Genomic DNA, 12,745 nt, shown 5'->3' on the forward strand with positions numbered 1-12,745 from the left:
AGCCGGCCCCGGGCGCGGTAGGCGGCGGCGGCAGCCGGTTAGGGCGCGGCGCGGAAGGCGGCGGCCATGGCCGGCCCCGGATCTACGCAGCGGAAGGCGGCGGGCTCGTAAGGCGGCACCGGCGGCCCGCCCCGGGCTCCTCGGCGGCCGCGGAAGGCGGCGGCGGCGGCGGAAGGCCCCCGGGCTCCTCGGCGGCCACGGAAGGCGGCGGCGGCGGCGGCCGGCCCCGGGCGCTGCGGCGGGCGCGGAAGGCGGTGGCGGCGGCCGGCCCCGGGTGCGGCGGCGGCGGCCGGGGAAGGCGGCGGCGGCGGCCGGTTGAGCTGCTGCTTGTTTTTCGCCCAGGGGAACAGAGCAACGGGAAGAGCACACGGAAGAAGAAGCGGAGCGGTGCGCGGTGGCTTTGGGCGGCACGCGCGCCTCACGTGACGAGCGAAGCGGAACTGGGACGCCCCCGTCCGCTCGTTTTTCCCGGACGGGGGCGTCCCGGATCTTTGGGGTATATTCCTCATATGGGACGTCCCTATCCCCTATGACTCGGAACCAAACACTGGACCATCCATGGACCGTCCCATCCCATCCCGTCCCGTCCTTGAAACCAAACGCATCCTCAGACGGCAAGGAGTCCGTATGTATAGATACTGCTAAATTGCTAATAGGCCGTTTGCCTGAGTTTGCAGTCGCTTAATGTAGTGTGTTTTCTTGAATGTTTCTCTGTAAATTCTTCAGACATTGTATTGTAATAAACAATTTTGTACTTCTTTCGAAAGGGTAATCCTTTGCACAGTTGCACTCCTTTATTAGTTTAGGAGTATAGATACTCAAAGCAGCACTGCGCCGTGCTTGAGGACCAAACCCGAACGCCAATTCGTTTGTTATCTGCAGAGCTATACATCAGCCGTTTCAATTTAGACTCCGCAAGTTTGCAATGACACGATTTGAACTATTTTTGCTTCCGTTTCACTTTCACTCATCCTGGAGTTAGTTCGGTTTCACAAGTACATAGAAGCATTATGTTAAAACAAAGAACATTATTCGCCAAATCACAATGCTCATTAACAATCACATTATTAACAAAGGCCCAACAAATCAAAATAACGAAAAAGGTAAACAAATTCTTGCCACAACTTTTTTTGCACCACCATACCAGCCATGTCATATTTTGCACGGCAAATCCGTGGTAACATACAGGCACTTGGCACTACTACACCTAGCAGAACTTTCCATAGCTTCTTCCATGGGTCCGAACAAAACTATACCCATCACCGATATCATTTTACGACGAAATGACTGGGCAAAGATATTACTGTACAAAAAGCGAAATGACAAAACTCGCACCATGTCAGGCTTCATCGGCGCAGCGCTACAAAGAATATAACTAGAAAAAACATATATCTATGGGTGCCAACAAACTCGATGCAGAATAGGGTGTGCTTGCAGCACATCAGTTGGTTTTGGTTCAATAACCAATCTGGGAGGCCATGGCAAAAGGTGACATCAAAAACCATTGCCACTCATGTTGGGATTGAAAGGGGGCTGCTCCCCGGAATGGTTGGATCTCCTTGACCTTGATTGCTTTGGGGTTGAATATGGTGAGCTTCCATCATTGAATCCATGTAGGGATGAAGAAAGCCCATGGGCCCTTGGTAGACCAATCACATCAGACTCGAGGGAAAAGCCACCCCTCTCGACTGCCTCTGCGTCGAGTGGTATCTCATCCAAAGTCTGAATAGTGCAGAAGAAACGTGAGGCAACAAAAGCAAAGTGCTGGTGAGATCAAGTGGCACCAGAGGGACTTTTGAATGGAGGAATTAAAGAGTCACGAAACATACTTTGTAAGCTTGCTGAAGGACCTTAAGATTTTCACGTATCTGCTTCCTCTTTATGGTTATCTCATCAGGTTCTTTGAGCAAGTCCTCCAAGAGATCTTCTCTGGATTCGGCAATAGAGAATATTAATTGTACCGTAATAGCTTATAACTTTTATTTGCTTACATAAAATAGAGTTTCTTAAAACAAAGAGTTAATAAACATTTGCCTACCTATAAAGTTTTGTTATAAGGTAATTATGCAGCGCCCTTTTTGTGTGGTTAACCTGCAACAGAAATCAATGTCACAGATAAGTGAAATGAAAAGGGCAAAGATTTACAAGACAGCTTTCTCAAATCCATCCCTCGACACTAAGAAGTCTGGAATTCTGGAGCAATCTGCTCGCTCAAATGCAATGTTTAGCGCTGATAAAGAAGAAACCAATCACTTAATGAAAGAGGAATTGACATCAATGATCATCATGATCAATCCAGAAAAATAGTGGTGCTTAACACTATCCGATAAGGACAGCAGTGCTATTGGTATGTAACCATACTTGGTATAGTTTGACACCATGAATTCAGTGTTCAGTAACATTCCATTCTAACTAAGCCTACGCATGCAATAGTACATGGATTGCATAAGAAATGAACAAACACAGAAATAGGCATCTTGTGGACAAATAGGTCAGTAATCACATACCAGGAAATGCATAATTGCTTTTGGTATGAAGTCCTCCACATTTTTCCTCACTATATTGTAATATGACTTCAATAGCAATTTTGTTATTGCTATTTCGAGTGCCTCCTGCTCAGACTGGTGTTCTGATGGTTTCAGGACAGCTGGTGGCTGTTCAGCAAGGGTCTCCCATCAATCACTCAGTGTATGTGAATAGCATTAATGAGAAAATAAATAAGATACCTCACCTCTCTTAACTGTATCGTGGAGAATGAATGCTCCAGATTGGGTGTAGGTACAGAATAAGATCTGTTTGCTGAGTTATCTTTTGCAGAAGCATGCGTTCGGTCCTCATTGGAAGTAAATATTGAATTCCAAAAGGATGTGCTTCCACTACCTAAAAGATACCAGGTAATTGGACACAGATAAATGGTTTTGAAAACACTAGGATGATAAAAGATACCAGGTAACTGGACTGAGATACATGGTTTCGAAAACACCAGGCCCAAATAAAAATGCACAGGGAAAGAATCACCAAAAAAAAACCTCAAAGATAGAAAAAAATTCCTTACCAGAAGATCCTGGTCTGTCAGCCTCAGCAGCAGGCCTTACACCCTGGTAAGTTACACGACAAATGCAGAGAAAGAGTCAAGATACAAGTGCCCAAAAATTCCACCAAGTGAACAGACGGATAACTGCTAAAAGAAGATGATGAGAAAAACCTGGATGTGGTCAGTAACCACTCCATTTACACTTCTACCCAATACCGCACGCGATTTTTGAGTTTTTTCAGAAGCTTGCACCTTATCAGCATCTACTCCATCCTGCAATTCAATATTCTTATAAATACTTGTGGATGGGGATAATCAATTGGTAAGATGTGAGCTAACTTGCAAACATCATCTGAGAACTTATGCCTCCAAAAAACTACTTCCTCCTTTTTAAAAATATATGATGTTTTAGCTTGCCCTAAATGTAATAAAGTTAAATCAGGAGTACGTAAGAGAAACCACTCTTTCTGCACAATAAAACTCCAAAGGTGCATGTGAGTAATAGCAAACTTGGTGGATATCTTCATAAAAGTAATACAACTTGGAAAAAGCATCCCAAAGATAAATAATAGGCTTTCCCATTAACAAGAAACAGCATGTGGTCACAACTCCAATTCTTCATTCTAGCACCACGAGTTCTAGCATGGCCGTACAAGTTTGCTTAGACGTTTGCCCAAACCCATTCCAAAGGGAAAAGACATAGTTGACTTTGACATCAGTTTATTGATGTCCATTATGATTTGAAGCATAAAAGACTATCCTTGTCATGCACCATTCCAAAAAAAACAAGAAAATTCATAGACGTGGAACATGTGATGTTACTATGTTCTGGCCGATATTGATTTGAGAGGTCGCTCGTAATAAGATTTGTTATAACAGTAGACACAACAGATGCATACCTTCCTTACCACCGCTGCTGACATTTTAGCAGCTTTAACTTGCTGTTGTGCTTGCTCAACAGCCTTGCTGCCACCTATAAAATTTGGGTGTGATGTGTTTATGTAATCCTCCTGCACAATTAATACCATCACTAGTGAAGAAAAACAAGAAAGATGTATGAATGCAAAGAGTCAGTAAATAATCATGCAGATGATTGCACTCTGTTTGGAAAGGTCGTTTTAGGATCCTACTCCCTAGGATTTAGTACAAAACTAAACTAAACCCTAAAAATTCCTAAATCAATCCATGTTTTCCAGAAAGGCCATTAGAATAGCTGAAATCGCACAGATTTACCTTATTGTTCTTAAAATAGTGACACAATTTGATGAGATCAGGAATAATTCTGAAGGTTCAGAACTTCTGATGATGGATGGGCAAGCATATCAAGTTTCAGCAGGTACCAGGAAAAATTTAAGTTAATAACCAAATAGCAAGAGGGTATGTACCTCCATCTCAATAATGTGTGCTATCATACTTTCTGCTGGCTTAAGCCCATCCCGCAAAAACTTCCCAATCACTTCATCCATGCTTCTGCGAAGTATAGGAAACTGCTGCAGCTCTGTTGCAAGGCAGCGATGGCTCATCTACAGCAAAAGAGCAAAGTTATGAGAAATAGCAATAGTACAGCAGTATGGTAGATAACATTGTGCATATAGTGCTCAAACAAGCACACATTTCAGTCTTCAAAAGGTACTGGCCTGGCCCATTTTGGGAGAATTTTCATGCCTTCTAGATATATCAAGAAATCATTACAGTGTAAGCTGTGTAATCCAAGGCAATCTGTCCAAACATGCCATAGAAGTGATAGAGACAAGTACATACCTTTACTAGTTCATCATATATGAACTGTGCACACTGTAGACTTGGATCAAGCAATCTGCTGATCTGCCTACGTACAAGGACTTCAAATGGTACCTAAAGATTGTTAGAAAAAGAATTGTCAGCTAAACTGTCCAAAGACTAACTGTATGTCTCTATAATGCATGCAAAACAGAGGCAGGTGCGTCTTACTTCAGGTACAAACAAAGCGCTTCTAGGACCAGTTGCATTTTGGATAGCCATGCGGATATCTTCATCGGTAACATCCTCACAAGGGTCAACCTCCTGTAGAGACAGATTTTATACTCATGTTATCGCACATATAATGAAAACCACTAGCATAGAGAAAGAGAAAGAAAGCTTAACTACACACCTCTAAGCTTTTGACAAAGATAGACTGAAAAATGTAATGGATTCTTGCTCCACCAGAAAGTTCAATGGTCGATATATCTTCATTTTTTCCTTCGACCATTGAAGAGAAAGCTACAGGATACAAAAGTTAATAACAATTTCGTGTTTAAAAATAAAGACACACCACAGGAAAGTAATAGGCAATTCTATCTATTAGAGGTATACATAGTTTTCCATAGTAAAAGATGGCCATGGTTCAGTAATTACCTTCACAGTACTTAGCTAGGATGTTCAAAAGCTTAGCACCTTGCCCAGCCTGCAACCATGAAACAAATTGATGGGCCATCACAAGGAGACAAAAAGAACAAGAATAAGGATGAGCCAGACTTGTTTTAACAAGCACCAGTCAAGTAATTAAGTTTATGTTATCACTTTATCCAAAAGAGAGTTAACAAAAACAGACCTTAGAGTCAACAGGATCACCATACACAGCAAGCTCCTTAGCAACAGCGGTCAATTGACTGCTTATGCGTGACTTAAGCCCCGGCAGAACTGTTTTTATATGTTGAACCAGAATCTGAAACCATACAAATGGATTTAGTTTCAAATTCAAATCACAATATACAAGCTGGATTACAATGGACATCTCATTCACGACCATACCTGGTTTAGCTTCTTTGCTAATTGTGGTATACCACAGTACTGGGTAAGACCATGATATGCCTAAGAAGGGGCAAACAGATTCCTTCAATATGGAAAATGCAATATGAAAAAACAAAAAATAGCAACCGTAGAGCAGCATACTGGTTGAGTACGGAAGAATTTTTCTTCGCGAGCCAGAGCATCCTTGATACTGAGGTCTGAGTTGATATCCTGCATCATTAACAAAGGTGTAAATAAAAACCTTTTCAAAAAACAAATAAAATGCATATATTTGATGAGTAAAGCAAGATTTGGATAATGATCGTTCATCTTATTAACTATATTAACTATATAAACATAAAGAGTTCTTTGATAGTTTAATAAAGCTATACTCCCTATGTCCCAAAATACTATTCGTTTTGGCTTTTCTAGATACATAACTTTTAATATGTATCTAGACATAATACATATCTAGGTGCATGTCAAATGCTATGTATCTAAAAAAACCACAACAAATAGTAATTTGGGACGGAGGGAGTAGTTTCCATCCACTCTACATCAGTAACAAGAAGGCAGAAATGCCACAAATTGTTGCCTGAATGTTCCAATAATCCAAGTAATGAACGATTGAACAATAAATTGATAACAAAATCGAACTATTTCAACAAGATGGCAATGGCAACAGCAGAATCATTAATGCAGTAGAACCCTTCAGTTAAGACAGACTTGTGTGAACTGATGACCTTTCCAAGATAGCGAAAAGTACCTGCTGACTTCGGTTGACCACGCCAACATAACCAAGTTTCAAGGGGATAACGTTTCCCAGCAGAAAGTTGCGGGCATCAGTGCCCCTGTCCATTATGTCCAACTGGAAGAAATAATAACAGACAAAACCACGATGAGTGGGACTCATGAGATACATAAATAATCTGTAGCTTAAAAATTAAGGCTCGGGAACAAACCTTTGTGATAACACCAATTGTTCGAGAACCTACGAGAACAATAAATCAGTCTAATAAGATACAATTCTGAACTGAAATGTTCTAGACATGGATTTTGCAGGGCACACATACCATCAGGATCAGCAACCCGAGCCATTTGAAGAGCATCAGAATTTGCTAAATCTGCATTTGCTGGTGAAACAGCTAAGATGATACATGTCTTGTGTCTGATGTATGACATAATCATAGTCCTTATTCTGGCCTCAATATCAGTTGGTTGGTCACCAACTGGCACCTTAGTAATACCAGGCAAATCGACCAAAGTAATGTTAAGAACATTTGGTGAAAAAATCTTCAAACGTATCTGCCTATCTGATACACCCTTGTTACCACCCGCCTCCCGGTCCGTTTCTGCCTGCATAGATGCAGAGGAACATTTAACAATGGAGTCGTAGAATCTGCGGAGCACTTATCACTTTACCCACACTAACTAAATAAAATATGAAAATTGAACTAAAACAATATACCAAACAAATAATGTTGCTGTTCTATCAAACACTGGATGAACCCAACAATTCTGTACTCCCAAATTCCAGTTCACTTATCCATATATCTTCCTAACAGACACTAATAGCAACCTAATTTGTATTGCAAATAGCATCAAAACCTATATATCACATGAAACACCCGATGATCCAAAGAATCTCAACATCCAAACAAACTGTTAAGACACCTCAACAAGTGCCAACCTGAAGATGACTGAGTAAACATAAGATACAATATGACATACTGTAGTCTGAAACAACCACAAAATCACCCAAGGAACCAGCAACAAAACAACATCACCACTACCGCTAAACACCAGAGATGATGCCACATAACCCAGCATTGCCATCGTTACTGTCCTAGAGCACCACCTCACAACCCAAAAGCATGTTATAAGTTATTAAGACAGTACCAAATTGTGTTTTAATCCACATTATTCAACTCATGCGCAAATCATAAACCAACTCATGATTCATCAAAACAAATGCAGTCATGACACCTAAACAAACATCTCAAACCTAGCGAGCAGCCACAGCACAATATTACTGTCACTAACTCCCTAGCAATAATACTATCCACTGAACGCATATGGCAAAACAACTGGTCATTCCAAATCCCAACGGGCCCAATCACCCCACGCGGCGGTGAGGGAAGGGGATACCGACCTGGATCTCACGCCTGATTTCTCGAAAGTCGTAGAAGCGGCGGCCCGAGAGGTGCAGGAACTCGCCCCACTCATCGGCCTCGGCGTCCGTGGGTCGCCGCGGCTGGTGCACGAGCTGGAGCACGAGGGGGCGGCGCGTGCAGATGTCGGAGCCCCGCGGGAGGAAGTCGCGGCCGACGAGCGCCTCGAGGACGCTGGACTTCCCGCTGCTCTGGCTCCCCACCACGGCCACCTGCGGCAGGTCGATTGTGGAGCTGCTCCCCAGCTGCGCGAAGATGTCCTGCAGCTTGTTGACGATCGGGATCACCGACGAGCCCACCGCGGCCGCCGCAGCGGCCGCTGCGGTCGCCGCCGCCGACGGGGCGGCGGACGACGCGGAGGTGTAGTGGTCTTCGGCCATGGTCCGGTGCGAGCGGGCGAGCTCCGCCGCTAGGCTGGCCTAGGGTTTTGGGGGAGGAGGGGAACGAGAGGCCGGGAAGGGGATCCCTAGATCGAGAGCTTTTCCTTTTTCCTCTTCTAATTTTTTTCGATTTCGGGATGGGGGATTTCAAATCGAGTCGAGAGGCGTCGAGGGGGGGATTCCGGATGCCGGGGAAGGAGACGTGCGGGCAAATTACGTTTGTAGCCCCCAGCTTCTTGGCTTAGGGAACAAGAAGAACGTGCTCCTCTTTGTAGGCATGGAGAGTGGATTCCGGTACAAAGACGCCTGCCGCGTTTTACTGTTTAACTTGAACTCAAACTGATGTGACCGTGTTTTCTTGTCGAGGAAGAATTGCAAAGGTGAATAGGCAATCGTGTTTTCCCGCGTTTTACTGTTTAAATTATACACAAACTACCGTTGTGCACGATCAGGAGATCAATGTGCTTCTTAAGTTTGATGGACTACGTATCAAGGTGCAAGCATCTTTGAATTTATGTGTGTGTCAAACTCACAGGGGATTGTACTTACTATGTCACAGATTTTTCTACTGCAGATTTTACAAATCATCAAATAACGCAAAATTTTGAAGGGTAAAACGGTAAAGGCCAGTTTACTCGTTTCTTGCGTGGCCCCGCCGAGTCTCGCCGACTCGCCGGAGCAGGGGCACGGACACGGACTCGGGGCGACCGAGCAGGTGAGCGCGACGTCCCCGCGCCGCTCGGGTAGCAGGGATGCGGCAGGCAGGCACCTAGCGCCATCCTGGCCGTCCAGCGAGAGAGTGGCCACGCGATGGCCGTCCACTTCAGGAAGCCCGGTACGAGGGCGGCGCTTGCCTTGGGGAGGGAGGGACATGCACGACTGCACGAGGCGGCAGTGCGGCCACTGGCCACCAGCTGCGTGTGGCCCTCCACGGCACGTCGGCACCACGGCTCCAGCCAAAAGGGCCCTCTGCCGGTGGGGGCCCCTGCACTGACACGCGAGCGAATCATTTGGGAAACTAGTAGTGGTCAGCGGCGCGCGAAGCTTGGATGACTTGGCACTTGGCACCACCGCACCACTTCTTTGGAATTTTGCCGCTTTATTAAGGGAGTCGATGGCCTGCGATGAGTGGGCCGCTTGGTCCAGTTGGAGTGACAAAAGTGAGCGGCATTGCCTGTCATCAATGGGCTGCACGGCTGCACTCCAACGTGGGCCAGACCTTAGTTGGGTCAAGTTATTTAAGAAAGAAACCCCCAACGGCGAAGTCCCGGCCCGGCGGGAATCTTTGGGTGCGTTCTTCCCCCAAGCCTTCCGGAACCAGTCAATCGTGACTTTCTACCGCTACTTCCATTAAAAAAAAAAAGACTTTCTACAGCTACTTTCCTCAAGGTCAGTGACCCGCGAAGAGGAAAAAAGAGACTGCCCCGGAAGATGAGTAGGTCACCAGCATCTCGTCAACGCACGGTGCCATCCGAGTTTGACAAAACCGATCAATAATTTAGCTGGAAACTAACAACGAACAAGCTCGACCGGAATCGCCCACAGTTAGAGGACGAACGTTATTTTAGCGATGTCCGGGCTTCGATCAGCACGGGCCACGTGAAATCTGTACACGATTAAGGAGTCGTTAGCGAAAGGAACTGAAGATGCTAGTAATAAATCACCAGTGGATCGATCACACGTGGTAGCGTGAAGCGCTGAACAAATTGAATTGTCTGTTGTTTATTACTCAAAAATATAGTATAAAAAATATGTTTTTGCACTTGCCAAAAGCTCTTGGAAGCTAAAAGATACCCTCCTGTCCAACAGTTTCTAAAAATTCGTGCCCTAAAAATTGAAATTATTTCCACATCATCATTTTGTGTAGGCTCATCTGTTGATTTTTCACGTCAAGCTAGCATACCAAACGCTGACTTCACTGAGCACTATGTGTTTGATTTTTAGAGGTACAAAATTCAGATGACAGCAGAACCATCAACAATTCACAGATTCAGGTGCAATTGTCTGTTTCCTGTATGATCCCGCATAACAAAATCTTAGCATGGTTCAATCCAAGAAAAGAAAACAAGGAAACGAAGTGCTGCATACCTGACTGAAAGGATGGTTCAGCTAGTACCAGGTTGAAGGGCACGCACAGTCCATTTTTGCGTAGCCGATGACGCGAAATCCAAGATTGGGAGCGCAGATCCCGGGCGGATATTTGGCACCGGAGGCCGGTACTTTTGGGCGCGTGGAAAGATTGGGAGTAGGCTTTGGGTACTGTTGGAGGTTAGGGGCTTGTTCGGCGGGACTTATAAACCGGTTGAAAAACTGAAACGGCTGATTTGTTGTGAGAGAAAAACACTGTTTGGTGGCTGATAAGCCGGCTGATAAGCTGAAGCGAACAAGCTGATTTCGTTGATCATGCCTAAAAATAAGTTTTGGAAATGGATTTTGGGTACTCTTGGAGATGCTCGAGAACAGCAGAACAGGCGATAAGTTAGTTGCGCACCAGAGTATTCAGTAGTAGTACAGGCTGCTGAGGTGTCAAACGGCCAATACAAGATTAATCTACACGCTTGTGGTTACAAGAAAAAAAAAGTTTTCTGATGATAGAGGGAAACGTCTGCAGCAAAACACTGATGACTCATGCATAGAATCTTTAGTTACTTTGAACCCGTGTAAAGAATTACCATTTCAGAGAATGTACAGCACGGAAGGCTGCAACATTTGCACTCTAAAGAATGATGGTTGGTGGCGACGTACGTACAACATACCCAGACACCCAGTAGGAAGTTTCTGAATCCGATGCACATGGACCAACAGCTTCCAGGCTCAGATTACTGAAGAAGCACAGAACGTTTCCATGATAAGGCCGAGAAGGTTTGACCCTCCACATGAGCATTAGAAATGCACATGTAAGACAGCGAAACATAACCGTACACCAATATCCTACACCGTGTGTAGCACAGCAGAATCGGTCGCAGCGGCTAATGTCATCCTCCTTGACAAGATCAACACCCCAACACACCAAATTGTTAAGTTTCTTCAGTAGGATTTTTTAAAGGGAAAGGAAAACGAACCGAAGAATACTAGACCAAGCAGTTTCCCTCCACGGCACTCCTCTCTCTGCGCCCCTTCTCTGCTCTTGGGCTTCTCTCGGCGGCGTTGGGCAGCAGCTCGATCTTGCGATGGGGAGCCAGCAGAACGCGCTTCACCAGCTCGTGTCCTTCATTCTCGGGGCGTCCGCCGCCGCCGTCCTGCTCTTCTTCCTGACGTCGGCGAGCAGCGGCGCGCGTTTCACGGGGATATCGAGCTGGGCCAATGGAACCGCGGAGTTTGATGCTCCCGCCCAAGAGGCGAATCCGGCAAGAGAACCTCCTGCTACTGCTCAAGCCGAAGCAAAGGTTAATCCATCAGACCAGTTCCGAAAGCAGCAATTTTTGTTGATTTTTTATCCGTTTCTTTGCATCTGATTTTTTTTTCTTCCTTTTTGGATCATCTATCCAGGGGTCGCCGGCGCCGGAGCAGCAGGACGACGAGCTGGAGCGGCTGCTGCGCGCGGTGGCGGACGAGGACCGGACGCTGATCATGACGTCGGTGAACGAGGCGTGGGCAGCGGAGGACTCGCTGCTGGACCTCTTCCTCGAGAGCTTCCGCACGGGCGAGCGGATCGCGCACTTCGCGGAGCACCTCCTGGTGGTGGCGCTCGACGGCGGCGCGCTGGAGCGGTGCCGCGCCGTGCACCCGCACTGCTACCTCCTCCCGGCGGCCGCCGGGCGCAACCTCTCCGACGAGAAGGTGTTCATGAGCAAGGACTACATCGACCTGGTCTGGAGCAAGGTCCAGCTGCAGCAGAGGATCCTCGAGCTCGGCTACAACTTCCTCTTCACGGTACGTACGCCCGCACGCGCCAAGCAGTTGGACTTTGAACAGTTGTCTTGGTCCAATCCAATGTGCGCTCATTTACAAAGCTACCCTCCCCGATGTTACCTTAGGGTGCGTTTGGTTGGGAGACAATGTAGAACGGGACGGTCCCGTTCCAGTTTTTCGGGATGGGATGATCCCATTTCTTGTTTGGTTGAATGGGATGGGATGATCCTATTTTTTGTTTGGTTGGAGAGATCGCTATAGACGGGACAAGCACCGTTTTCTTCTCCTGTTAACACCGTTCGTGGGACCCACCTGTCATACTAACAGGTATTTTCTTCCTCCACCGGCCGGCCGCGGTGGAGCTCGCGCCCGCCGGCCGCCGGCCGCGCCCGCTCGCCGGCGCCCGCCCGCTCGCGCCGGTCGAGCCCGCTCGGCCGCAGGGCGCCGCCCGCGACCCGCTCGCACATCGGGCGGCTTCCGCGCCAGCATGCGCCCGATCGCCGAGTGGGCGGGCCGGGTCGGCCGACAGAGTGCCCGTTACTCGACCTGGCCTATCG

General features: G+C 46.5%; 2 protein-coding genes across 2 annotated transcripts in view; one reads left to right on the top strand and one right to left on the bottom strand.

The window, feature by feature from the left end:
* Window positions 1-1,028: 1,028 nt before the first annotated feature.
* Window positions 1,029-8,538, bottom strand: LOC101765437 (dynamin-related protein 3B). The gene is made up of 20 exons (XM_004971021.4): window positions 7,938-8,538; window positions 6,859-7,141; window positions 6,748-6,776; window positions 6,552-6,653; window positions 5,948-6,016; window positions 5,807-5,866; window positions 5,607-5,720; window positions 5,411-5,459; window positions 5,166-5,275; window positions 4,985-5,077; window positions 4,796-4,888; window positions 4,420-4,557; window positions 3,934-4,044; window positions 3,206-3,307; window positions 3,056-3,098; window positions 2,732-2,880; window positions 2,508-2,654; window positions 2,039-2,091; window positions 1,830-1,929; window positions 1,029-1,722 (listed from the first exon to the last, which is right to left on the bottom strand). The coding sequence occupies exons 1-20, from the start codon at window positions 8,334-8,336 to the stop codon at window positions 1,495-1,497; spliced, it is 2,472 nt and encodes an 823-aa protein (XP_004971078.1). The 5' UTR covers window positions 8,337-8,538; the 3' UTR covers window positions 1,029-1,494.
* Window positions 8,539-11,231: 2,693 nt separating this feature from the next.
* LOC101766261 (uncharacterized protein At1g28695) overlaps window positions 11,232-12,745 on the top strand; it is a 2,963-nt gene continuing 1,449 nt past the window's right edge. The window contains exons 1-2 of the mRNA XM_004971023.2: window positions 11,232-11,722; window positions 11,826-12,209. Of these exons, the coding sequence (XP_004971080.1) occupies window positions 11,507-11,722; window positions 11,826-12,209 (600 nt within the window). The 5' untranslated portion in view covers window positions 11,232-11,506. The remainder of the gene's footprint in view (window positions 11,723-11,825; window positions 12,210-12,745) is intronic.

The sequence above is a fragment of the Setaria italica genome, chromosome V, assembly GCF_000263155.2.
Source record: "Setaria italica strain Yugu1 chromosome V, Setaria_italica_v2.0, whole genome shotgun sequence".
Classification (NCBI taxonomy): Eukaryota; Viridiplantae; Streptophyta; class Magnoliopsida; order Poales; family Poaceae; genus Setaria; species Setaria italica.

Bases quoted from the DNA above. Each gene is read 5' to 3' on its own strand.
- LOC101765437 (XM_004971021.4), bottom strand. From the start codon at position 8,336: ATGGCCGAAGACCACTACACCTCCGCGTCGTCCGCCGCCCCGTCGGCG. The intron at 5,276-5,410 runs GTAATTACTGAA...TGTATCCTGTAG, and splicing joins CCTAGCTAAGTACTGTGAAG to CTTTCTCTTCAATGGTCGAA. The intron at 2,092-2,507 runs GTATGTGATTAC...TTTCTGTTGCAG, and splicing joins AAGCAATTATGCATTTCCTG to GTTAACCACACAAAAAGGGC.